General features: G+C 37.5%; 1 protein-coding gene across 6 annotated transcripts in view; it reads left to right on the forward strand.

The window, feature by feature from the left end:
- The window catches only part of NPAS3 (neuronal PAS domain protein 3), a gene marked incomplete at its 3' end in the record, with an annotated part of 622,106 nt that overhangs the window by 410,237 nt on the left and 184,767 nt on the right, over positions 1 to 27,102 (forward strand). For all 6 annotated transcript variants that reach the window (XM_082485382.1, XM_082485383.1, XM_082485384.1 and 3 more), the window contains one exon: positions 23,265 to 23,354. In XM_082485382.1, the coding sequence (XP_082341508.1) occupies positions 23,265 to 23,354 (90 nt within the window). The remainder of the gene's footprint in view (positions 1 to 23,264; positions 23,355 to 27,102) is intronic.

The following is a 27,102-nucleotide window of genomic DNA, read 5'->3' on the forward strand; positions in this document are numbered from 1 at the left end:
GAAGGATGGTGTCTTGCTGAAACCAGCATAGTTCATTGGAAGACATACGGTTTTAGGTTAATACAATGCATTTTTGCCATTTGAACTAACAGAGTAACTTAAAGGAATTATTATTTCTTTTATGTGCTCCAGCATGAGGAGAGAATTGGATGTTAGGAAAAAGTTCTTCACTGTCAGGGTGGTCAAGCACGGGAACAAGCTCCCCAGGAAAATGGTCATGACCCCCAGCCTGTCGGTGTTCAGGAAGTGTTTCAACAACTCTCTTAGATATGTGGTTTCACTTTTAGGTTGCCCTGTATGGAGTCAGGAGTTGGATTCGATGATCATCCTGGGTCCCTTCAAGCTCAGGATATTCTATCATCCTATGATTTGCCAATGACCTTCCTTCCCAGCTTTGCTGGTAGGAGAAGAGTGGTGGGAATCAAATTTGTGGGAGCCCTTCCAGTTTTTGGAGGAAAATTTGCTAGAGAGGGAAAATAGCTCTCAGTTCTATTTCATGGTGTCTAAATAGTCTAGCCTGTCCGCTCCAGTCTTCTCTCCCATTTCTAATACTTGTCTTCCCAGTGCCTCCCACCTGCTTGCTAAGTCTGTGTCAGTATTTCCCACCAGCTCCACTTCAATCTCTTTACCAGCCCTGATCCTCTATATGCATCCTAGCTACTTAACAGATCTGGCTCCATTTTCTTAACTCCTTCCTTGCCGTGTTGGTTCGTATCAAAGCAGACTCAGAGCCCTCTAAATTTGGACCAGGTGATTTGAAGTTCTTTTATTTTCTCAGATTATGAGAGTAGCCCAAATCTTCTTGGCTCCTAAACTAATCAATCCTAGAGTCATCCCTGTGCTTCTTAATCCCAGTGTCTTTCCTTCAATCAAGTAACTCCATTCCCCCCTAAGTCCTCTGCAGTTCTTTGCCTCATTCTGTTTCTCCTACGCAAAGCCTGGTTCATGCATCCTTCGTATTCAGACAAGGCAGCTTGCTCCTCCAGGCTACTGGACAGACCACTGGAAGGCACGTGATCAGGCAGGTGCCAGTTTTTAGTTCTGGTTCTGACACACCACTGACCTAATGCAAATTAGAGGTGCAAATGCAAGCTCTGGTTAGGTGCCAGCAATCTCTAGCTGTACTTCTGGGTGGTTTAAATGGAATCATTAGGATTTTTTTGATAGCTGTTCTCTAGCGAATTTGTATGAGGCGTGTGTAAATTCAAGTATTATTTAACAATTCATAACTTGGTTAAATGAGAGCAGGTTTGAACAGAACAGTCTAAAGAAAAGGTCATAAGATTTTTTTCATATGGGCAATGTAAAAGTGTCCGTACCACACTTTTGACAACAGCTAAACCAATTTTCCCAGAAATTCAGCCTGCAACTGATACCGTAGAAGTAACAAATCTAAAATCTTGTTTGCAGAGTGGAATGTATGATACTCCATACATGAAAAGAATGTAAAATTTTTAAGATTTTAAAAACATTTTTATAAAGGAATAATTTACTAAAAATACGTACTTTTATTCTACATTATACTTCAAAGTAATCTGTTCCAAAATTAATTTCCTTCTATGCTGGTTGATATTTTTCTAGATAATCTTAGTACTTACAAAGATGCTACCCTGTCTGTTAGCAATACCAACAAAGCAAGATGAGGAAAAAGAAAATCTTCCCTGCAGCTCATATTCTGGACATTAGATGAAGATTGGTTCCTGGCAATTGATGCATCCTGATTGCTGGAAAAAAAACAGTCCCCTAAGTTTCCCACTAGTGTTATCAGAGACTTGATAGCGTATACATCTTGTGTACAATGACCAGACGTCCTTCCAAAATCACATTAAATTTATTTCATTATATTAGCAGATCGATGTCTACTGTTCCCATTTCATTCTTATTATAAGCCAGGTGAGCAGGTTGAATCCATTTTAGGGAAACATGTAGCCCTCATCATATATGTTACCCGGGAAGGTGTTGGCTAACAAATTGTGCAGCAATGTCAGAAGGGGATGGTGCTCCTCAATACTAATTCCTTTTCAAATTGCACCAGCTTTGCCCTGGTTAACTAATTTCATTATATCGATGTCACTCCTGACATCCACAGGAGTAACTGAGGAAAACCAGGAGTCCCACATCTATTTATTTCTATGGAATATTTATATACCTACCTAACAGTCTGAAATAATGTTTATTACTAAAACAGATTTTAGTAGTGGTAAATTTCCACAGATAGCATGCACTAAGTTTCTGATCAAGGTGGAGTGTAAAGCTCACGTTAATATCAAATAATAAATATTACATACTGACTGAGTGGTAGGAAAAAGGAAGTATATAAATCCAGTCACTGGGATGTTTATTCTGTACTGTGGGACAGGTTAATGGATCTATAGAGATCTAGATCCCACACAGAGGCAGATGTGGGTATAGACATATTTAGACACATGCTTTTGGCCTTTATAAGTAGAAAGAGATTTCTAGAAGAAAAGAAAAAAAAAGGAAGGTATTCTGGTATAAATTTTGAAAGTTCTAAATTAGTCATAAGCTGTTTGGGTGATTGGTCAAGGATAGAATTGAGTAACAGTGTACGCTCGAGATGCACTGACATTTTTACATCATATGGCTTTTCCGATATTGCATCCTTAAGAATGAGCAAGGGTCATGTAGAGAGCTAGTACGGTAGCTGAATGTCTTCAGCTAACGTTGACACTCATCAGTAAATTTCCACATTGATGATATATATGTGTGATGTGCCAAATGTCTTTGACTGATACTAACATAAATGGGAAAGCACTTGTCTTAACAAAGACAAAAACATGTTTCTCCTATCTTCTTTGTTACTGCTAAGTGCTTTTTATAGAAGTATTCCTTGAGATCTGTGTAAGGGGAAGGGGGTTGTTCTGTCCAGCAGATTTTCATACTGAATGACTTTGTATTTTCTGCTGACAGCTGTCCAGTGTTGACCACTGTAAAAGCATAGTACTTCTAAGAATTTTTTTCTCTTGACCTGCATACAAAAGTCTTTTTCAAGGCTATGCCTTAGACTGCCAACTCTGGACAGATTCACAAAGCTAAAGTTTGTGCAATATTTTTTTAAATACTGCAGAAAGTCTGAAGAAATTTCTAAGGGGAAGAACAAAATGTTCTGCAGGTATGTCCAGCGGTGTTCTCTTACAGGAAGATACTGTGGGAAAATTTATCATTTTGTGCAGTCTAGAGTTTTCCAGAGGCAGTATCAGTCTTTGTAAGCAAAGGATAAAAGTTACCCCTTGCAGGAATAGGTTAGTAATGTAAAAAGTTGGGGAAAAGATCCTTCAGAGGAAAAGAAATCCTCCTTCTTCATCTCTGTTTCAGTTCAGACATTGATGAACCGATATTTGTCCTTGCTTGTACCTTTACCATGTAAGCTGCTCTGGAGAGGATATTATTTATTATTTTTCTGGCACTATTTGGAGCACCAAATAACTTCTGGATGGCATACGTGTATATTCGCACAGTAGTCTGCAATAGGTTGACATTCATTCTATGAAATGATTTACTAGACGTGCAACTTCGTGTTTTTCTCCTGCCTTTTCTTCAGCCTTCTCCTCTTAAACTCATTCTGTTTTCTCTTGCACTTTTTTCGTCTTTCTGTTCGATTTTCAGTGCTTGGTCTATCTTTGCGTGCCCCTTTTTTGTGTATTCCTTACTTTATAGTCATTATATTTGCCCATTTTCCATCATGTTTCCAGTACCTTCAAGAGAACTTTAGCTTGTTCCTCCTCCTACGTTCTCCACTCTGTTTTGTCTTACCCCCCCCCCCCCCCCCCCCCGGAATCACGGAATTTTCAGAGTTGGAAGGGACCTCTAGAGATCATCTAGAGATCATCCTGCTAAAGCAGGATTGCCTCGAACACATTACTCAGGACTGCATCCAGGCGGGTCTTGAAAATCTCCAGAGAAGGGGATTCCACAACCTCCCTGGGCAGCCTGTGCCAGTGCTCTGTCACCCTCACGGTAAAGAAGTTTTTGAGTTAAACCTTCAAATCTCCCTCCTTTCCATCCCTCAAATCTGTCAAATTCATCTTCCAGCACATTCTGGAAACCACTCCAAGGCTTTACTCCTTTGGATTCATGAGAAGTGCTCTGTATCCTGAAGGTAGCAAGGAGGACCCAGAGATGGGAGCTTGATCTTGCACTGCAGTACCTCAAAACAGGTGAATGTTCTGAGTTAGTGGAGGAGATGCTGAACCAACAGCTAGTTCAGGAAAACAACCTAACCTGAGTTTCACAGTTAAAATCCCATTAATTTCCAACAATTATTAAAAAGATAAAATAAAAAGGAAAAAAGGAGAAAAGATGGCCAAACATACAGAACAGTGAGTGTGTAATCTCATGCCTGAAATGGATATTATATTTTAATTCTAAGGCCTATACTCTGATCATGTAGCTAATGTCATACCTTAATTGGATACATTTGTGGAGCAATTTTAATTCTGTTAAGTCAAATTTTAGTACATGTTTCTAATACAAGTTTAAGTACAGTTTCTCTTCTTTAAGGAATAAAAATAACCTCAAAACTCTCATAAAGGAAAAAAGTAAATAAAAGTACTGCTCAGATAATCACATTTTCTTATTATTTTCTGACCATTGCAATACAGCAGTGATTTTTGGACCAGAATTTACAAACACCTCCAGATCATACTTGGCAAAATAACATTGTACATCAGTTCAGTGTGCTGCAGTTTGAAAACCTGTTTGTCCCATCTTTGTGACTATGTATAACTTCCATGACAAATGGAAAGATGAACTTCAGCTGGTGTATTATGCAGGACCTAATCTCCCCTCTTTTTTAATATAAGTTTCTAATTGTTTGTGAATAATATTTGTGGAATGGGAACTGAGGTAATGTGCCTTTCCTGAATCTGAAGGCTGGTAATTTTCATGTCTCTGCACTTGCTCTTAGATGTTCCTAGTATCTGTGTAATGAAAGGTACAGGATTGTTGGTTGTTCTCCTTTTCAAGGGTGACCTGTAAAGGAACATCACTAATATAAATTAATGCAAAAGCAGGTACTGGAGCGACTTTCCAGAAAGGCCAGACCAAATGAACATGCGTGTGCCAGATGAGGTGTACATATATTTTCTTCTCTTTTCCTCTGATCAGTTGGGTGTGACTGAGCAGAGTATTGTATGGTTGAATACATAAACAGAAACCGATGTTGTGAATCCATCTGGAAATACAGGCTTGACAATCAGATAAGGGAGATTCATCATCTTATCTGGAGTTAGTAGAAAGGATGGATCCAAAATAGCAGCTCAGTAGAACTCTCACAATCTTTTCTTCTCGGTAGGACAAATACCAAAGCATCCACTGGCTTTGGTTGTGCTAGCACGTGTATTGCTCTCACTTGCAACATTTTAATATACATCTGTAGATATATGTGTTTGCGTGCATGTAGTCAGCCTGCGTCAGGTACGAGTGAGTGCCAACTGACTAATGAAAGACCAAGCAGTTTCATTTGTTATGGCTTCTAACTGTGTGATGCAGGAGGGGGCTGTTTCTTTGTTTTTAAAGACGGAGAACAAACAGGGATCTTCTTAAGAGATGTGAACAGATATATCTTTTCTAGTCTTCAGGTTATATTCTCTGATATGATCCTTCAGGCATCAGTTATAAATCTCTCATTAACATTAACAGGAATTGTTTGTGCCTCAGTCTAGAGAAATACTTTGTGTCTTTTTTTTTCCTCTTGGTGATGTAAAAAATCCCCCGAACCCCCATTTTGTATATTTGGGTATATATGCTTGCAGACTCTCTAAAATGCAGTGATAATCTCAGGATAATTTAGAAGGGTTGGGGTTGTCTGTTATCATGTTATATATGAAGGAAACTTAAGGCACTTAAATGTTTCAATAGCAACTCACTCAATGAACAAAGTAATGAAGAAGGGCTTTTCCAGTCCTCTGGCTTTGAGCCTTCCAGAAGGCTACAGTGACCAGTGCCTCCTAACACTGGGTTTTCAGGGAGCACTTTTAGAACTTCTGAGAGGTACTTTGTGCAGAGTAAAAGGACTTAGAAGAACATAAGCAATTCAAAATAGTAATTCTAATTAGTTACATTCATTTTCACCAGCCCTGCAGCTCAGACAAAATGCAAGATTAAATAACAGTCCTACTGATAGATTCCAGTAATTTTTAAAACAATGCTTTTGCACTGAAATTTTTTAAAATGTATTAAGTAGTTACTTGTCCAAAGTCCCTGGCAAACCAAGCTCAAGCCCCTTTTTGTTCCCTGTGGAGCTCAGAATAGGTGCTGGATTGGCAGCCTGAAAAAGATTGTCTGCTACTCAGCCATAGGAAAGAGAGGTCTTAGTGTCGTGTGTCCCAGTCTTGACCTGAAGAAAAGGATAAAGCTTCATATAAGTTTTTCCCTGGTGTTTTGATGGAGGTAACCGCTAAGGTTGCAGTTGTAATTGGGATAAGCGTTTGCTGGAATCACAATACCAAGGCCAAACAGCAGCTACAGGCAGGTGACAAACCTTCAGCCTCCTAGAGGTGAGAAATGAATGCCTGTATGTAGTTCATGAAGTATTTTTAAAGGGCGTATTGCTTTTAGGAGGAAAGTAACTGCAGTGGGACCAATTGTTAATGTAGATATTACTCACAGGGCCTTGAAAAGACAGGCCCTGAAAAGCAGTGTTGATTTAAATACTGTAGCTGGACATGCACTAGAAGTCATAATGAGCCAACTTAATAGCATTTGGTTTAAGTTTTTTGTTCAAATTCAAAATGTTGTATGTTTTTCAGAAATTGATATTTCTCTTTAAACTCAAATACACTTGACCACTCTCACACATGCACACACATTTCATATTTTTTCTCGGGACATGGTGTGAGCCATTCGTTATTGAATTGTTCCTTCTCTTTGAAAGAATATCTGCCCGCAGAGGTAAAAACCAATTGTCTGTAGGCTTCACTCTCTTCACGCAGAAGTGTGTGGATGAGGAGTATTTAACCTGGTTGTAAACTCAAGGAAATAGCTATCAATTCTCTCGCTGCTGGAGATGGATTCAGGAAAAGTATCAAAATTAAAGGGAAAATGTAAGTTTCCAACTTGAGAGGGACAAAGGAATGTGGTGATTTCCCAAGATTATTGGTGCGTTTGTGCTGTTTCTCCCATCTTCCGTGTTAAGCATCATTTGTGTCCATTTGGCAGAGACTTTGTCCAATCATGCAACTTGCTAACAACTATTGTAGCTGGACTCGGGGTTGTGTTAAGTTTTGGAAGACCGAGTACTCTTCCTGCAAATGGGTAGATAGCTTTCAGACCCCTCTGCACACATCAAACTCCCTAAGGACAGCCCATGTATTCCTTTCAAACCCCATTTCGCAAATAATGTAAAGCAAATTGTTAGCAGCTTTGTGGTAAAGGAGAACGTTTCTTCCTGGTAGTCTTTCCTCCCCGCTTCATGCTCTTTCTCGCAAGTCTCTTTCTCTGCATATGAGGGTGGCAGAACATGGGCTTACAGATAATTGAGCTTACTGCTTGTTTCCTGAAGAGCTCCCACAAACTTGTTTTTAAATCCTTGAATTTGGGTCATTGGCCATGAAGTCGCATATATTTGTCGAATATATGTCACTTCTTTCCATCTACACTTACCAATTTTTTTCTCCAGAGTGAAATTCATCCAGTGTTTTGTGTTTGCTATAAATACACCTCAGCTGTATTTCTATCCTTTGTGTCAACATTAAAATTCCCTTGTTCTATGTTTAGCTTGAATAATTACCAAACCATTTGCAATTAGAACTCTAGGATATGACCTCACACTGATTTATTCCTTCGTTTCTTTCTGTATTTAATACATTTCAGATACTGAAAATACCAAATCTTTGTCCTTTTATTTTGATGTTTATCAGTAATGGAAACATTCCAAAACAATCAGCCAAATACCTATGCTTTGTTCATTTATTGCCTTCTCTGAAGATAAATTGACTGTACTCAACTCTCTTCAGCATTTTTCTTCACCTAGATATTATTGCCTTGTGCAGCCACCCCAAGGTGACTGTTATCACTTAATTAAATCCTTGCACGCTGGGAAGAAAAAACAACATTGTTCGTTCATAACCCCAAGGAGGTGGTTTTTTTTCTTTAAGCCACTAAGCTTTTTCCCTGTTTTATTAACTTATTCCTGGCTACAACAAGACATACTTTGTTGATGAGCAAAAGGTTGTATTAGCTTTTTATTTTCTGGGTAAACTTATCTTTTCTCTGGGAAAAAAATGTGGGCATTACAACAAAGAAAAAAAATGGGATCTCTCCGAACCCTGCAGTTCTAGTAAAGGTCTGTGTAAACATCAAGCTAGTAAAGAGAAACAGGGGAGTAGCAGGAAGGAAATGAGAAAATAAAATGCAAACATAAAATTGGAACAAGACAAAAAAAGTAAGATGACGTGTATATACACATAGAAACTACTGCAGTGCTAAGGGAAAATTGGCATAAGGAACAGCATTTTTGAAGAGAAAAATATATCAGGGCTCTTTATGTTACTGTCTAGGGCAGCATCTTTTTATTAGCCTCTTGGTTAATGTCCTCTCTCTGCCTATTGATTTTAGACTACATAACACTGTGCTCTTGCTTTTACCTTTGCATTTTTTTTTCCATAGTGCACAGTCCTGCTTGAAAGCAGTAAGAGGAAATATTGCAGATAAGCATTGAATATGTGAGACCTGTGATTTGCTTTTATGTTGTTTTAAGCACAGTACTTCATATAAGAAAATTCACTTGAAGCAGTGAGTTGCCAGAATATGCACAATGGTTTAGCTGCCTTTTTGGTCGTTTCTAGTCCATTAAACGAAGGACCAGAAAATAGGTTTATCTGCTCGAAAATTTGGGCTCAAGCAACCATATGTATGTGTTCATGATGTTAAATCATTTTGCCACCTGCTGTGTTCAACAAGCATTTACAAATAGTAAATGCTATTTAAAGCTGTAATATTTGCAAGAGAGTTTATGCTGTGATATCATTTGTACGAGAAGCATAACATTTTAGTATGTAATAGAAAAGAGCTTTTAAGTAGTTGGATAATTGTGATTTTTGAAATATTACTACTTGTAGTGTGTAGACTATAATTGTTGTAGGTCATAGATGGTACTACAAGTTTGTACCTGAACTGCAAAATATTGATAGATTTGTATGGATTTGCTCCAAATCCAGCACGTCTGTAGTACGTATCTGTAGTTAGCCTCTGGAAATTCCCTGTTCATGATAAAGTTTCAGCCTAAAGTCTGGGATTTCTTTTTGTTCTGTGCATTTAAATTCTTGTCTGTACCTTTCTGAATCAAATAATTAATTTTACAGTGTTTATGCACCTTAGATTTCTCTCTTTGTTAGCAATAGCCAAAATCTTCCAGTTTACCTTCACACATTCTAGGAATGCTTTCCATACTGTGTGCACTGGATCTGCCATCAACTGTGATTTTAACCTGTATGCTGTGTTTTTATCTAATCTATTTTAACTTTGAGGCCTGTAGACTATCTATAGATCTGTCTGCACATCTTAATGAACAGATCGCAAAGGTATCTGAAGCCTCTTTTATTTGGAATAAAGGGAATAGCAAATCTATCAGTTATCAAGATTTTAGATTTGGTTTGGTTTCAGATTAATATTAGGGAGTGGTTTAGAAAACACCAGTTCTGCATTGAATTCAGTTTTGGTGTCAAATGGGTGAAATTCCTCAGAATGACAGTTTTGGCATCAGTAAGAGCTTTAGGAGTCAGCTGTAGGCAGAATTTGATATTTAAATTTGGGACACTAATTTGAAACAGCTGTAGTATGTACATACTTTCTATGTACCTTACAGAACTGCTTTTGTCCCACTTTTTTGCCTTTTCTTGTGAGCTCCTAATTGGAAATTCTAGTTCTACATTTGTTGTATTACATGGTTTTTCATAAATAATTTTAATACTAGTTTGTGATATCAGTGGGTGGCATAGTGACTTCATTGCAGGGTTGGGAAATGGCACAGGAAGCTTGTGAGGTAGAATTTTATTCCAACAACGTTTAGCTAGAAATATATGGCAAGTTATACTGCAGTTTCAAACAAGGATGCTTTAAAGTTTCATACGCCATGAATGTCCATCTTTTAGCATCAAAAAGCATTCTGAATTTCTGAGCGCTCTGGTGCGTTTATTTTATTTTCTGTTAAAAACTCAATTTAGAAAGAAAACCAGCCTCAAGTACCATAGGAAATCACCTCTAGCAAGTTGAATTGTAATCCTGCTAAGGATAGTACTAGGCTGAAAGTACTGTTTAGTTTTTAAACCCTAGTCAGAACTCAAACATTCATACTGGATGTGGAAAACATTTGGTTATATTTCTGTTACAGTTATTTTGTGTGTGTGTGCTTCTGCTGTTTCCCATCTGGTTTCAAACCAGAACTAGGGAAGGACTGATAAAACACCGTTTCTTTTTCACTACAGTGACTGAAAACCGATTGAAGAAATTCAGATAAATGTCGGAACTCATTAAAGCATGACCACTTAAATTTATTTATTTTAAGTTGGAAGGGTTGGTGCCAATTAAAATGGCAAATTAACATGCAGAAGTCTATCTATGCTGGTTTCTGTGTTGTGTGTCAGGCAGCATGGTCATTTGGGCATGGTAACGGAACAGGATCTGAACTGGAAAGACACACAGCAGCATAAAAAGCACTGACAGCATCTAGTTGCCTATTGCGATAGGACAAGGGGTAATACTTTTAAACTAAAAGAGGGTAGATTCAGACTAGATGTAAGGAAGAAATTTTTTACAATGAGGGTGGTGAAACACTGGCCCAGGTTGCCCAGAGAGGTGGTAGATGCCCCATGCCTGGAAACATTCAAGGTCAGGTTGGACGGGGCTCTGAGCAACCTGATCTAGTTGAAGATGTCCCTGCTCATTGCAGGGGGGTTGGACGAGATGGCCTTTAAGAGTCCCTTCCAACCCAAACTGTTCTATGATTCTATTTGCTTCTGGCTTAAGGTAGTTTTCCAGTGATTTAAGGAAAGGGAAAAAGATGCAGAAAAATAGAAGCTACTGGGACAAATAAAAGGATGTTTGAGGAAATTCTGGTTTGTATTTTATTTTTTACGAAGAGGTTGAAGTTAAACTTGTGCCAGAAGTTCTTTCGTTGATGCGCTGTAAGTAAGACTTGAAAGTACACTGCATCAGGGAGAAGAGATGTTGTCAAAATGCAACATTACAGGACGTCCAGGTAGCAGGAGCAGGAATTCAGAACTGCACAATGAAGATGTCCAGATAACTGACAACAACTGCCTGCAATTTAGACAACTAAGCAAACATGTAAGATATTGCTTAACGTCTAGAAGAAGACACTGCAGGAGACAATTGCAGATACATGTGACTTTTTAATGGAGCAGAAAGAAAAAAAAAATCACAGTGGAAGCAGGGAAAGCTAGGATGCTACACTCACGCTGTGTGTTTAAATCATCATAGTTAGAAGAAATTCGAAGTGTTTCCTTGCTTTTCTCTGGGTGATTCTGAATAACAGGAAAATGGTGCTAACATTTGGCAAGAGGAGTTTTCTTTCATCAGTTCCATTGATGAAGGCAGTTTTGCCACAGTCGTCTTGGGGAGAGACTTTAACCTTCGGGTCTGTTACAAATTGGAATGAAACGGATAGTAACAGTGCAGAGCAATCATGTCAGTTCCTACTTGGGACACAGGGTACCACATATAGATTGTTGACATGTGCAATAAATAGCATTAGGGTTGGTGGTGTCAAGACTTATTTGGGGCTCTTTAGATAATGTGGCGTATGGATTATTGACACAACCGACAGCTACTGTACTCTGCAGTGTCAAGGAAATCTTGAGCACCCTTTGATGAGCAGGTTATTGATACTTTATGCTGCAGCTGCTCCAAGGGACCCCTTAAGGGCATATCACGATAGTCTGGCTTGCACACTAAAATGCTGCGGTAAAAATATAGAGGAATATTTTCACATGGTTACTGTGAAACTGCCTGTAAAAAGGAAAAAAAACCACCTTGATTGAAACCTTGTGTTTCTGGCTCAGCTGGTGCTGTATGGACAGATCATAACCCACTCACCCCTCCCCACCCTAGAAAAGAGGATTTTATTGTGGAAATACAAACAGACCCTTAATTATCACAGCAGTCAGAGGTGCCACTATAGCATATTAGCTTGTATTTAAAAAAAGAATAGAAACCTTTTTCACTGAAAAAACTGCTCTGTGCTGTTGATATACTTGAATTTATGCAATGAGCTGGTAAACAGCAAAATACATACTTATCTTTACCTATGCAGGCATTAGAGGTGAGCTCAGGAAAAAAAAAAAAAAGAAAAAAGAAGGAAGGAAGCAAGGGAGGGAAGGAGGCAGAAACGCAGGATATTCTCACAGTCTCTAGGGTGAGACTGGAGTCCTGTTGATGGCAGAGCTACGTGCTGTCTTCTCGCCTGGTCTCATACTCCAGCTGTGAGAAATGAAAGGTCAGCATAGCAATGGTCTTTGGTAGTGGCAAACCGAGTTGATTTCCTGAAATCATTCAGGACCAGACCTCCAATTGCATCAGGATAACTGATTTTCACATAAATGTGCATTCCCCGCTTCTGTGTGAAATGTACTTCTGGAGTAAAGCACTGTAACCTCAAAACCCTTGAGGGAAGTACTGCAACCCATCATAGAGATATCAACTTCACTGTGTAGAGTGCAGATGTAGTATAATTACTTCAGGGGAAGATTTGGAAATATTTCTATTATTAATGAAGTCTCTAACTTGTTTCAGGAAGTTGTTTGTTTTTCTGTTAGTCCCACATATTTGCAGTACTCCAGCGTTCCCAGCTCTTAACTGCACAGATGGGTGAATGGAAGCCACCTCTTCTATGGGTACTAGAACAGCACAGCATAGTTAACTGTAGATTTCCATCTTGTCTTCTGTTGACTGCTTTGTCTAAGACAGTGCAACCTGGCTGAGGCTTTTTCAGCATTCAGGGCATTTGTAGGGTCTCTGTTTTATGATGTCTAATACTATAGGAACTCATAGTCCAGCTTTTACTGCTGCAGAGGTTCTCAGAGGCTTTCTCCGTTATAGGTCTGTTTTCACCAAACCTGTAGGAATTTCTCCGAGACCTCTGCCCGCTGTTAAATCTAGCAAAGACTAGCCATGGATGGAATGCTGTTAGTAGAACAGACAGATAAAGACACGCAGAGTAGAGGAAACTAATTTCAAAGTTGGAAGAACCACTTCACAATCTAGACCTCAAAGGGTTATAGTTTTGTGGATTTATTTTATTGGGTTTTTTTCCATGCCTTTATAAACCTAACTTTTAGTAACTAGCAGGTTCTGATTCATGCTAGTCCAGATTCTTCTTGTTTCAAAGGTCACAGGACCAGGGAGTCAAGTGGCAGTAATCGTGCTGGAGGCTTTTATGTAGTGGTCTTTACTGGGAAAGTGAATGGCTGCTTTAATTTAGTCCAGCTGTATATAGATCCTAGAAGACTTCAGAGTGGACATCTGTGGAACTGCTCCACACTCCCATAGGTGGAGAAAGAATTGGTCTGGCAAAGGGATCTCTTGCATTAGTACAAAGATTAATGACAGCTGGAGGAATTCTTAGCTGATTAGGACCAGGTTCTGTCTTCTTTGCACTATAACATGGGATAAGAAGCTGATGATAAGAACACAGGTTTTTATTTTTTGCCATGTATCTGCTAAAGGTTACAGTTAGAAACAGCACTGGATTGAATGGACTTTGGATTTGTTCTTAATATTTTGTGTTCTTATTATCTCTATATTCCATTGTCTATAAAGTATTCTCAACATGTTCTTCTTTCAAGAAGAGTATAAATCAGGATGATATGCTAGGCAAAGAACTCAATTTCTCATTCAGATCTATTTTGGTTGTCTGTATTGCCATCTAATAGATTAAATATGCTAAACATAAGCCCCTCATCTTGTTCTTCCCTGAGCACAGCCTCTCTGCTTCATATGTATGAAATTGTGTGATGCAAGTGAGAACACATGTACTCAGTTCTGGGCTAGAGGTCTAATTCTAGCAAGCCAATTGTCAGGATCAATCACCAAAGCATCTGAGTACCTACTGAGTGCAGGTGTTATTTTAAGAGTGCAATTAACTCTGTATCACAAATTCTTCCCTATAATTTTTTCACTTAGTTTTTTTTTGGACAACAGACATTTAGATACCGTTATCTGTTTACTTTCATATAGTGTCAGTTTGTGTAGTTTGAAAGAAAAGCTAGCCAAACATGCAGATATACAATGAATATAAGATCAGTTTGAAAGGAGCTGAAATACAATACGTAATACAAAAGGGCTTTAAACTTGCAGCTTTAGAAACAATAACATTCACAGCAATACTTATTGCTCCCACAATCAGTTGTGCTTGTGTAGGTGCTTCTACCTGCACAGTGTTCTGGTCAGATCAGGTTCCCACAGTCTCTTGCTGCGTGGTCTGAGGTGCAGGTTTGGGGACTCGGCCCTCCTGCCAACTCCCACTATTTAGCATAGCTCCTGCTATTGGGTCAGGTTACTCTTTCAGTTTTGCCACTTATGGTAGTAAATGTTATGCAGGTGCATACAGTGTCAAGTCTTTTACTCGGGGCAGCACCTCTTGGTGCACAAATGCATATGCAGTTGGAATATTTGTACCACCGAAGGGCAGTAACCACTTGGTATTCAAATCCTACGTATCCAAAGCAAAGCAAGTCCACAGCTAGGTATACACTTAATCCTGACCCAAAGCGATCACATTCTCAGGGTAAGAGATCTATAATGTAATCTCTGTATGATAAGGCTCATCCTAAATAGATATAGTTGATTGTATGAGATGGCATGCAGTTATTGGCATCACAGTCTGCTGTCCAAACAGTCTGGAACCAACCCTAGGAATCCTATATAATTGAAGGGTAGGAGCTCATCAGGAATTGGCATCATAAAGATGAAAGGTCAGTGCTTTAATACACAACTCCCACAAAATTGAATTTTAATTAAGTGCGACAGTGTTGAATCCCTCCCTCAGGAGTCCTTTTTCTCCCTTTTTCTTTACACTAATATATATAGCCCTCTTCTCAGAAAAGAGAATAGCAAAGGGAGAGTATAAATATTCTGCCTCGTAAGATTTTAACTTCAGAGGTTTTCAACAGTGGTTAGTATAGCATGCACTAATGTAAATCAGTGTTTTCTTTTAATAATGAATCATTTATGCAGAAGAATGGACAGTGAAAAATAGCATTTTTGAATTATAACAACAGTTTTTCACTTCTTTTGTGTGTGTATGTACCAGTGGATCCCCAAAATTGTTCACTGGTGATTTATATACTGCGTGGTGAATTGAAGTCTATAGGCAGTAAGCTTACTTTCCTGTTACCTTTCACAGCCCCTTCAAACAGTTTGGGTTGTAGTTGTTCAGAATGAATAGTTCAGGTTGTCCACACTGTTGAATAGTTAAGTTTTCAGTTTGAATAGTTCATACTGAAATCAGTCAGATGGAAGACCGCAGACTGGAAACCTCTGGTACGGACACAGGGAATGTACAATTTACTGAATGTCTTCTTGCAATAAAACTGTCTGCATCTCATGTAAAGGATTGCTGTGTCACTTCCCATTTTCCACTTGTTCCAAAAGAAGCAAAGAAAGTAAACTCATACTTCCTATCTCTCACTAGTGGGTACTACTCACCTTCTAAAATACTTTGTTCAAGAGAGGTTGCCTCCTCACCGTCACTGAAAAACAATCCAAAAGCTTCAAGTTGTAGCAGGTCATCAGACAGTTAATGCCATGGAAGCCTAACACGGAAGTGAAAATAACCTGCACAGCCAGCTGACTTCAGCAGCACTAATGCTGTGCTGGGTAAAGCATCAAACCACTTCTAACAAATAGTTTAATTCCCTCAATGCACATCAGTGTGTTTTCTACATGAAAATCTGCATGAAGAATTTCAGCAGTTCAGCTCAGCAATTTAGATCAGTTAATCAAACAGAAGCATAACAATGAGCAGAGATCTAGAGGATATAGCAAAACAGTGCAAGTACTTGACCAAAAAATTTCACGGTGATAATTAAAGATCATCTGGCTTCTATCATGTAACTCAGTTTTGTTGTTCTTATCTGTATTTTGGCACTGATACAGTTGCCTGCATGTTCTAGGAATGGGTTTGCCAAAAAAAAAAAAAAAATTATCCCGTGATAAACTGGATGCAGAATAAAAGCAAGATGTCTATCCTGGATTTTTTTTTTCCTCGCATTAGTAAGCCTGACTATTTCTCTCTTCTAATAGCATTGCGATATGAGCCAAGGATAGGGTTTTTTTTCCCCTACTGTGATGCCAACTTTTCAGCAAGGCTAATAGCTTTCATGGTGCAGTTTCCTCTATGCAGTCAGGATGGTTTGGGATTTTGCAGCCTTATAGAACGGCCTTCTAGAAAAACATTAAATTGCTATCTACAAGGCAGAGATCCCTAAAAGTCATTTATTGCATTTGTATACCCCCCCCCAAAAAATCAAACTCTTAATCTCTGATTTTTTTCTTGAACTCCCATTGCTTAGAGATTTGTAATCTTTCTGTGATTCTCAGGCTTATCTCTGATATTTCTCAATCTATTATCAGTGAATAAACCTGGGAGTACACCTTAAGAACCTGACTGCTACCTTTAAACATTATTCTTCTAAACTTTTCTCCTCTACAATCTCCACTTTTGCAATGGTTCTGATCTGTAACAAAATCTTTTTTCTAATCAAGTATTCAATCTGCCTCTGCAACTTTTTGCCGCTTTGGTTACATAAACATACTTATTCTGTAAGTCTGGTGAAAGATGCATCAAGGGAACCAGTAAAGTTTACTCTTCCTCCTTCGTTTCTTGGCTTCGAGCTATAAAGCAGACCTCCTTATTATTGACACATTTATTTTTTGGCACTTCCTTGTTGTCATAAATTGCATCCTGACCACACGAGCAAAGAGCACGAAGATGACAAATTAGGAAGCTGGCATCAAGTCCATTCTAACCACATCCTTTGAGCTTGTCCTCTTACCTCATCTTTTTTACTGTAGTTGTTTTGGTGCCAAATACATGTTGCTTTGTTGCCAAATATGTGTCATTAATTCACAAGGAGTCTATGGTCGTGTAGCCATATAGCCATTACGGTGGGCTGTGATTGAAAAAATGGCAGTGGTATGAGAGTTGAAAACAGAGTTTTCTATGTATTTGATGTTGGGATTTTTACTCAGTGGTAAAAAGCTTGTAGCCCAAGGAACACTGCACTAAGTTCTACGTCATTTTATTTTATTTGGACTTTTGTTTTGTTTTCTGCAAGGGATTGAAAAGACTGAAGAGAGGAAATTAAGGTTTTAGAGATTTTTGTAAGTCAGCAGATGATCAAACTTTAGTTGGTCGTTTTTATTCATGTGTATCAAATACATGCCATGTAAAATCCTATTTCCAAGAACAATACTCCAGTTGTCTCGTAGTACTAAATTGCGAAAGCCCAGGTCAGATTTTCCACCTAAGTGGTTATGCTTTTGTGTGTTTGTTGGTGTTGCTGGAGGATATTACTCTGATATCCTAATAGTGAGAGCACAGTAGATGGGCACTGAGGCTTTGAATCAGATTTCTGTTAGCCATGGTTTATGCCTTTTATTTCTTTTCAAACTCCCATCCAAGAATAGTTGCCATGTTGAAATGAAACTTACTTTTTTGTTGCTGTCTTTAGTAAATCATGTTTTATAAGCCATGCTGTAACATAACAAATGAATTATGAAATGATATGTTTATTACAGGGGAAGGGACTATTTGCTTTTGTAAATGTCAATTGCATCCAATACTACCTCTCTTTTAAAAAGAGAGTAAAATATTTTTGCTGTTATTGAATGTTGTATGTCTAATTGGTGAGAGGCTTTGTCCTCAAATTAATGCTCAGCTCCAGTGATAATATCATTATGTCACAACAGTGAAAAATTCTAATTAAGATGATCTGTTTGCCAGAAAAAGTTTAGTATATCAATTAATCTGTTTTATCATGGGGGAGTATTCCCTTTCCCAGCCCCTCTCTCCTGATCAGAGCCGGAATGATGAGAAAAACATCACAGATGCATGCTGCATTGGACAAAGAACACATGCATGCATTTAAATCATGTATATCTTACTTTTTACTGATGTAATTGTGAAATATGTTCTTTTTGCATTCATAATTAGGGGGTGGAACAGATGGTGAAGGCTTAGTTTAAAATAATCTGTCATTAAAATAACCCAGCCTACTGGTAATTCTTCACTCTAACTGGAGTTTAGGTCAGGGTAACAGAGTTTTTTGCATCATTGGAATACACTAGAAAGAATTAGGGACTTCATGGATAGTATGAAATATGAGGATATTCTCCAGAAGGACACAGTAGTAAGACGCCAGTGAATTAAATTTGCCTGTAGTGGGAATATGCAAAAATGGCTAGGACAAAATTCCTCTGACAAATATAAATCCATTTAGTACGATGCATTATACATTAGTGCATATTCGGTCAAAGTGGTACAGTGGGTTTCATATCCTGAGAGGAAATAACCTCCCTATTCTACAAATACTGTAAGAGGCACTTAGTATTTTGGGTTAAAAACCTGTGCTTTACATTTTCATATTATTCTGATGTCAGAGGATATAAATTATAATTATTGGCATTATTATTCAGAGGTGCTGTAGCTAGTGACTTTTACGTCTGAGTCTCACTTCCTTCACCTCCACCACATTGACTTGCTGGTATGTGACAAAGGAAATCTTATATCAGCCCTGTCTGACTAGTTTAGAACAGTTTTCAGGAATAAGAAAACTGGCTCAATAAATCAGATACTTGCACGTCTTTAAAGCATTATTTTTGTGTTTCCTCTAAGATTTCATTCTCTAACAGCTTTGAAGAAAGCATATAGATTTCAGCATGGTATTATGATAAATCTTCTCGAGGAGGGGCAAGCATTAACATTTGTGTCGGTTCTTTTTCATCTTAATCCAACCTTGGTTAATAATCAGAAAATTCTACATAGTGGGTAAGAAGATGTAATTAACCCTTTGACCCCAGAATCTTAATTGGCGCCTGTTGAAAACAGTGGGGCAGTTAAAAAAAAAAAAAAATTAAAAAGTAGCCTGTGGTGATTGAAACAGCATAACACATAATGGTTTTCTGAAATCAGAAGTACTGTGGAACTTCAGCTTTAATCACATCTTGCATAAAACCAGTAAGTGTAGGCTTAAACAAGAAGTTGCCAGTCTTCCTTAAATTGGATTGTGCTCAAAATTGGCATTTGGGGTCACCCTGACCCTTTTTCAGCTGCCCCACTAGATGGGATAGGACTGAGTTTATGACAGCCGGCTTCATTTATAAAAATAAAAAAGAAATGAACCCAAGAATATTTTCCTAATAGAAGACACGCAACCTTTATATTCATGGCCTCTGCTTCAATGAAAATAGGACATTTTATGAAAAAGCAGTTACCTTCGCGGGCCCTTTTTCTATATTATAGTTGATGATAACTGTGGAACATCTGAAACAGGAATCCTACCTGCCTTTGAGCTACAGGGAAACTGTTCAGAAATCCTTGCTGGAAATAACACCGTGGCGCTCATTTTGAAAGAGAGATTTGAAAACCGACTAAATCCGATACCCTTTTCGCATTTATTGTGTCCTTAGTTATACGTATGTAATATGAATAATACTTCCAGAGACTTCTCATTAAAACAAAATTGTTTGTCAATAGGTAGTATACAGTGGTATCAAATACTCTTCTTCAGTATATAACATAACCTCTGTTATGTTGCCTGCCACCTTCTCTAAGTCTGCTGCTCTCTTGGCATGCACAAAGGACAAACGCTTTATGAAAAATTGAAAAATTTCAACACGCATTACTTAAATAATAAATATTCATAAATAATACCTATGAATAACGAATGAGACAGTCCTTCAGAACTACTGTTTGACCTGTATAAGGAACAACAACATTGTCACAAAAGTGGTGCATCTCAGCCTTTTCGTACTGGTGGGAGGAACTGCCTTGCGTTGGAAGGTGGTTATTTCTCCCCCCCTTTTTATTGTCGTTTTTCTTAAGTGTTAGGACTTGAGCTTTGTACTTGGGGCCTTTGTTCTAATGTCTTTGTATTTTAGGAAGGGAAGTAGTTAGCAGTTACATTAGCTATTAATCTGTGGCTTTTTCAAAATACAATCAAGTAAATTTTCTGATTTTGCTCTACTAACCAAAATGCTGAATTCGGTCAGTTTTGGTACCCAAACATAACTTCAGGGAGGAGGGAAAGGAAATGGAGAAAGAAGGACTGATCGCGACTTAGTAGTCCCAGTTGGCATAATGAACTAATTTTATGGCAGGGGAAGTGACTAATCATGCAAGGAGCCAAAGGAGTTGTGGGTATGCTGCCTTGGCCCTGCCCGTCCATCAGTGGTGCCTCCTTAGTTACCTCCCTAGTTACCTCCCTTGTAAAACTAGGAGGCAAAGGTAAGGAATAGTATCCCAGAAAGAAAGAGAAGAAAGGGGTAAAGAATTAAAACTGTGTAGCTGAAAGGAGAGAATCAGAGTCAATGGCATGGAAAAGTAGCAAGTGGTTAAGATGTCTAACACTTCTCACTTTAACACTCTTCCTGGTTGCTGATGACTTTCCAAACTTTAGCCATGAAGGGTGAAATGTCTTCGTACAGTTATGTCGACCAAAGATAGTTTTATTTGTTTATATTTTTCCGGCAAAACTGGTTTCAGCCAATTCCAAGACAAAACTGAGGAAAACTTTTATGCCTAATCAGTACTAAAAGCTTTCTTCAAACTTTTGTTTCATTAGGAAGCCTGAATTCCTAAATAAGATGACGCGCGGAAAAGAAGCAGGAAGGCCATCAGTGACTCAGAGAATTATTTTTTGCTTTATCCAGATATGCCAGATAATTACACAGTAATGCAGTCTACTAAACAGAAAGGATCATAAATGTACTCCAACTGTGTGTAACTCTTGAGTAAAAGAACAAGAAGACCACACTAAAAGCCGGATATGTAAAAAGCTGAGAAGAGGAATGTTGTTTTTATATGATACACAAATAACCTGTGAAACGTCTTTCCTCAAAATATCATTGAGCCAAGAACGTAACAGGATTAAAAAAAAAAAAAAAAAAGTATAAAGTCTTGAGCACACTAGTTATAAAAAATAATTATAAGTAATATCAGATATCGTGGTCATGCCAACTGGTAACAACCTGAGGTTAGAAAGAAACTTCTGGAATGCTTGTCATTACCTACATAACCATTACGGATATTTCAAACACTGTTCTGAGGCATCTAGGTACACACTGTCAGACGCAGGAAACCCAACCACTGCAGATAGTCTGATTCAGTATAGCAATTTATTGTTGCTTGTGGAGAATGGCATTCTAGCAAGAAGCATTCTTGCTACATGGCCAGGAAATCAGGGTGATGGTTCCCAGTTTCATTTCTGACAGAGGATTAAACCAATTTCCTCAAGGGAACATGGGACAGAGAATCAGGAAAACTTAAACCAAGACCTTTAAAGATTTACTCTTCTGATCTTTCTGTGACGGGGAAAGTGGATAGCAGCAGAAAAAAATGATGCACAGAGAGGGAGATCAAATGTGTAAAGGTTTTGATTGTCCTTGTATGGGTCTAAGTTTGAACGTCACTATTCCAAATTTTCCACCTGTTACTGATGTTAAAATTCAAGGAACTGATGTTAATCATTTGAAAAGAAATGATGATGATTTATAAGAGGCCATAAATGGCTTGCATAATATAAATGTTTTTACATGAAGGAAATCTATGCAGATTTACATTTTTATTAATTCATAAATATAAATTAGGGTCTGTCTTTAATGCAGTGTCTTTAGTGAGGGTTTGTTTCCCAATATGTAGTTTATTCTTTTCAGAAAACCCAGATTTTTGAACTAATTCCACCAGCTACTACATCAGAGAGGGGTGAACACTTGGCAAAGACAGCTTCTGACCAGCAGCGTGTTAGAAATTAATCAAGAAGCAGAAGAATAAAAAAAATAAATAAAAAAAAAACCCTCAGAAATAACTGTTCTGTATTTGAAAAGGAGGGAAATGATTACATGACTTTGTCATCATATATCTCCATCAAATTTGTGCGAATCTCTTGTTTTTCCTTCCCAAACCAGGTTGATCTCTCAAATGCTACAGTTATATTTTTAGTTTACACATAGCTTTATCCCAAGTGGATATTTGGGATGGGGTTTTTTGGGATTGTTTCTTGTTCGCCTCAACATTTGGGGTGTTTCTTCTTTTATGAGTTTTTTTAGCATTTCTAATTTCTGGAATTTTGCTATTTTACTTTTGCAATGGTGAATGTTTGTTTGCCAATAATCAGCCTCATAAAAAGCATAAAAGTAAAGGCACATATAGTGTATGAAAGGCAGTTTCTTCCTAGTGAAGATTTGCTCTTACTCCTAGAGGTATATTTCCGTCTCATTGTGCAGTGATTTACTCTGTGTGTCAGTTTAGAATATAGTCCTTTGTTTATTAACTGCAGTCATGTTTCAAAAGGTATGCATTAATCTGTGTAGTCGTATTTTGATTTTTGCAGTTGCAATGGAAACCACATCCAAAGACTTGAACCTGTCAAAATAAAATCTGATGTAGGGTTTTACACCAAAGGGATGAAATTCATAACATTCTATAGACCTAAACTGTAAACATATTTGACAGTAATCTGCTGATTGGCTTTGTTTGTTGTCTCACAAAAGGAAAAGGTGGTGTGTGTGTGTGTGTGTGTGTGTAATCCTCAATTAATTAACAAATTATTGAGGTCCATAGTGGTTTGAGTGATGGTAGGATTTTATTTTCTCTTTTTTAGTTTTTGGAAGTGGAAATTCACTGATTTGATTCTGGGAGATGGGGGAGAATCTTCCTACATACCATTTTATTGGAAGGTTATTTGTTTTCCTTATTTATTTCTCCATGTAAAAAATCGAAGAACATTTTATTTTTCTATATTTCTTGTCATGCAATTGAGATAAATTTTATACAGTATATGACAGATGTAAGCATGACAATAAATCCTTGAACTTTGGAATATACTCATATGCTGTTTGTTAATATGTAGAAAGAATGTATTTTAAGGATTCAAATTAAAAACACCGTCATAGAAATCAGAACTTTTTCCTCAATTTGTTCTGTGATGCCTTTGTTTGAATCTATTTCTATCTGGAATTTAGAATTTTTTATTAATCTGTTTACTTTTTTTTTCTTTACTCTGTAGTCCCTGGATGGATTTGTATTTGCACTAAATCAAGAAGGAAAATTTTTGTACATTTCAGAAACTGTCTCCATCTATTTAGGCCTGTCCCAAGTAAGTACATGCTTTCAATTCTAGAACATAACTGTGTATGATGTGTTCTTCCATTTATCATTCTTAAAGAAGTAATAATTTAGTTTCTGTATTTTGTGTGGATTATCGAATTAGTTATTTAAAGTGGCATATGCTTCATCCTGAGAAGTAATTGAAAAACATGTCTATCAGTCTCGGACGTTGGGATAAGACAAACTCGTGCCTGAAAACTTTTTGCCGTGGAGGATCATTATTAATTTATTGAGAACAAATGAAGTTTCTTTTCTCAGTTGTTTTGAACTTTAAACCTCTATACCTGATAGGAAAGGGACACACTAATAGTACTTCCCTTGTGTCCTATTACTGGATGTTTATGGAGTACCCTGCATTATCCAGGGAGCTGACACGATGACAGGGAGTCATTTGGAGTCAAGAAATGCTGAAAGAGACCATTAAAAAGTCTTGCAGGGAGGGTTCCACCAAGGACACATTTTGCCTCTTTCACAAATGCTCACTAATATGAAAAGACAAATTTATAAAATATAATAATTTCTGGGTTTTGGTTGTTTATTTTTTTTTCATTTAATTGGTGACAACTGTTTCAAAGATTAAAAGGCAGGACACAAGTGGGGGGAAGGTTGCTTGTTGATGCTTATTCCTAATCCTGCAGCATTCAGAAATGTTTAGGAAGGATAGCTTCTTTCTGCTTGTACTTAGGAATGCAGCAGAAAGATTTTGCATGATGATTTTCAGAGTAGGATAATCTACTTCTGTTGCAGTCACCCTGAGGAGAAAAAGAAAAACTGAAACAATATTTATTTCAGCTCCTTTAAATTGGGACCCATACTGCTATGAGGAGGCAACTGTTAGCACTGGCAACTGCCAATTTTGCTGTACCCCAACAACAATGAAATAGGAAATTCTAACATTTGGTGCAGAAAAAGACAATTTTAAATATTAGCTGGTGAGAATACAAATAGAGGTTCATTAACTCCTCAAAGAACATGCAAGCAATTGGCTGTAATAAGTTCAGTAATTGTTATTTTGTGCTGGCTTTAGCAAACCCAATGATAGAAATGGAAACAGAGCTGTTTCTAACTCATATCAGTATTCTTGTCTCTCATTAAAGTCCTCGTTTCGTAATAGACTTTAATCCCTGCCTTAATCTGTTTGGGAGTTAGTATCAAGAATCTCAAATTTTGAAATTGGTGCGCCACCATGTTGCTAATACAGTAAAGAATCGGAACTTTAATGTTTATTATTGTCTTATGCTCATATTAATCTGTTTTATGCATAGTATCCAACAAAGTTTAATAAGCCAGTAAAGAAGAAGGATGGATAATTAGTTTAAGCAGGTAAATGCTAATTAGGAAACTCCTGAAAGGCATCCATTATACACTAGCTTAAAACAAATTTTACAGCCCTGGTTAGTGGTGTAATCCAAATTCTGTCAAGGCAACTGCATTTTCTGTAATTGAGATGTGTATGTTTGCTTTGCATAACAGATGGCTCTGTATGCTTAGACTGATAGCTAGGAAAATAATAATTGCATTATTCTGGCCAAAAGAATATTAGCTCTTGGGTTTTGGCCATTTCAGTCAGTCCTCCTGCCAGCACAGCATATGCACATATATGGATTGGATTTTCAAGGAAATTGATGCATCTGGAATAGTGTGGCCATCTGAAATATCATCTGTTCAAGAAAAATTTGGCTTTAACCCTATGCTGTCTCTTGTTAAAAGCATTTTCTGCCACTGTCTTTTTAACTCTAGGAGTCGGTAAATCTTTCCTTACTCTGAGCTTACATCATGTTGTTAAGACTTTACACTTCATCTTGATCCCCATATACATTTCAAGCAAGGGTTCAGATAAATAAAGTAATTGTCTTTGCGTGTTAGAGTATTTGATATAACAGGACGAATGTTTCCTTGCGTTCACTGCTGAAAGTATCGATGGAAAAAATACCAAAAATCAGAACCGGGACTTTGGGTTTTAATACAATAATAGATGAAATTTACTGAGATCTACTAAAATATCTGTGATTTTCACTGTTCTTCCCGTCTGTCTTTATGGAGACATTTTGTATTTCTCAGACATACTGCATTTGTATTTTTAATATATTGTTTTCTTGGTATAATTATATAGCTAGGTCTTTTAATAATGACAAAAGAAATGCTGTAGCTACTGTTACTGAATCGCTACTCAAAGTGTTATTTATTACAAAAAATATTAGCAAGAATATCTGTAAAACCATTTCTCAAATTGTACGCGGAAATGCTACTGTTTGCAATACAACAATCTCAAAATACTTGTGAATTCTGAATTTCTGGGGTGGTGCTCTGTGATACATGTGGTATTGCATTTCTTGCGCTTCAGGTAAACATGGATGGGTCCCTATCCTGATACTCCCCAAGTATATATTTATATAGAACCTCTAGGTAATTTTGCACTTCAGAAAGTCTGGATGTACATTATAAACATTTTTATTTGAATTATCTTCTTCAAGTGCTGATGTTGGAGTCTTACTTTCTAGTCAAATGACTTCTTAGATACTTTGTCCTTGTTTGGTTTAGGTTTTTTTTTTCCTTTTTAACTAGTAAGCGTGGGAATAACGTACAATATCTTTTGTACTTGCAAAGCAAAATCTCATGTCTCTTAGCTAAAGGAAAAGAGTCCTTGTACTGAATCTCAGCAGGTGAAAATAGTTTTTCACAGAACCCAATTTTTCTCTTTTCTGAACATTGAGAGCCAGTGGTACAAAACAAATGGATGCTGATGTTCTAAGATAGCTGCGAGGCTAATAGTAAAGAAACCTGATAAAACAATATCTTGGAGGTAGCCTGGCAATGATAATAATAAAGTTACTCCTGGCAAAATAACAGTATATTTGAACGGTAAACAAAAATTACAATAAATACTCTTGTGACATTACAATGAATGTACCTTGCACGTAGACACCCATAGATATATGTATGTTTTGAACACTATCTTCCAGCTAATGCTAACCAAGAATTTTAAGTTAGTATGGCAGATGTGGATTTTAGAGAACACTGTGGAATTGCAATCAGAGCAGTTTCAGAGAAGGCAGATGCCTTTCAAAGTAGAGGGAAAGACACAAATAATGCAAATAATGAATGAGAGAAGGAAGAGAATAAAAGCAACAGAAATGGGCCAAAATCTCCTAGTTGTATCCTTACTCTATATAAATTGTCATAGCTCAATTATGCTTGGGGCAAGCTGAAATAGTCCAACATACTTTCCAGTATTCAGTAGTTTCAGGAACTGTAGTGTTTGTTGGAAGACCCAGACGTGTCTAGAAATGTGCAGTACAGCTGGGATTTCTTTGCTGGGTCAGACAACAGGACCTGTGGTGGTGTGGCTTACCCTTTTGCCAATACAAACAGCTTTTTACCCTGCACCTCTGTAGTGATGTAAAAATATTTTGTCTTCATATATGCCTATTCTCTGACATTTTCAAGTCAGCAGGTAATTTTTGATACATTGCCATCTTTTGAATACCCAGTCCCTGATTTCCTTTTAGAAATGAGATGAGATTTCAAAAGTAGATGGATAAAATGAGTCACCATATCTGGACATTGAAGAGGCACTCGAATCACTCCTTCAGGCACTTAGAAGTCAGTATCAGCGCTTACCTAAGAGATTTCAATTCTTTTGCAAGTCTCCATGTTTGAGACTTAGGCCAAAAATATGCTGAAACAGAAATGGTAACAAATAGGGAGAAAAATCCAGAACAAATGATAAAATTGTC

Source organism: Vanellus vanellus (genome assembly GCF_965231255.1).
Source record: "Vanellus vanellus genome assembly, chromosome: 6".
In the NCBI taxonomy this organism is placed as follows: Eukaryota; Metazoa; Chordata; class Aves; order Charadriiformes; family Charadriidae; genus Vanellus; species Vanellus vanellus.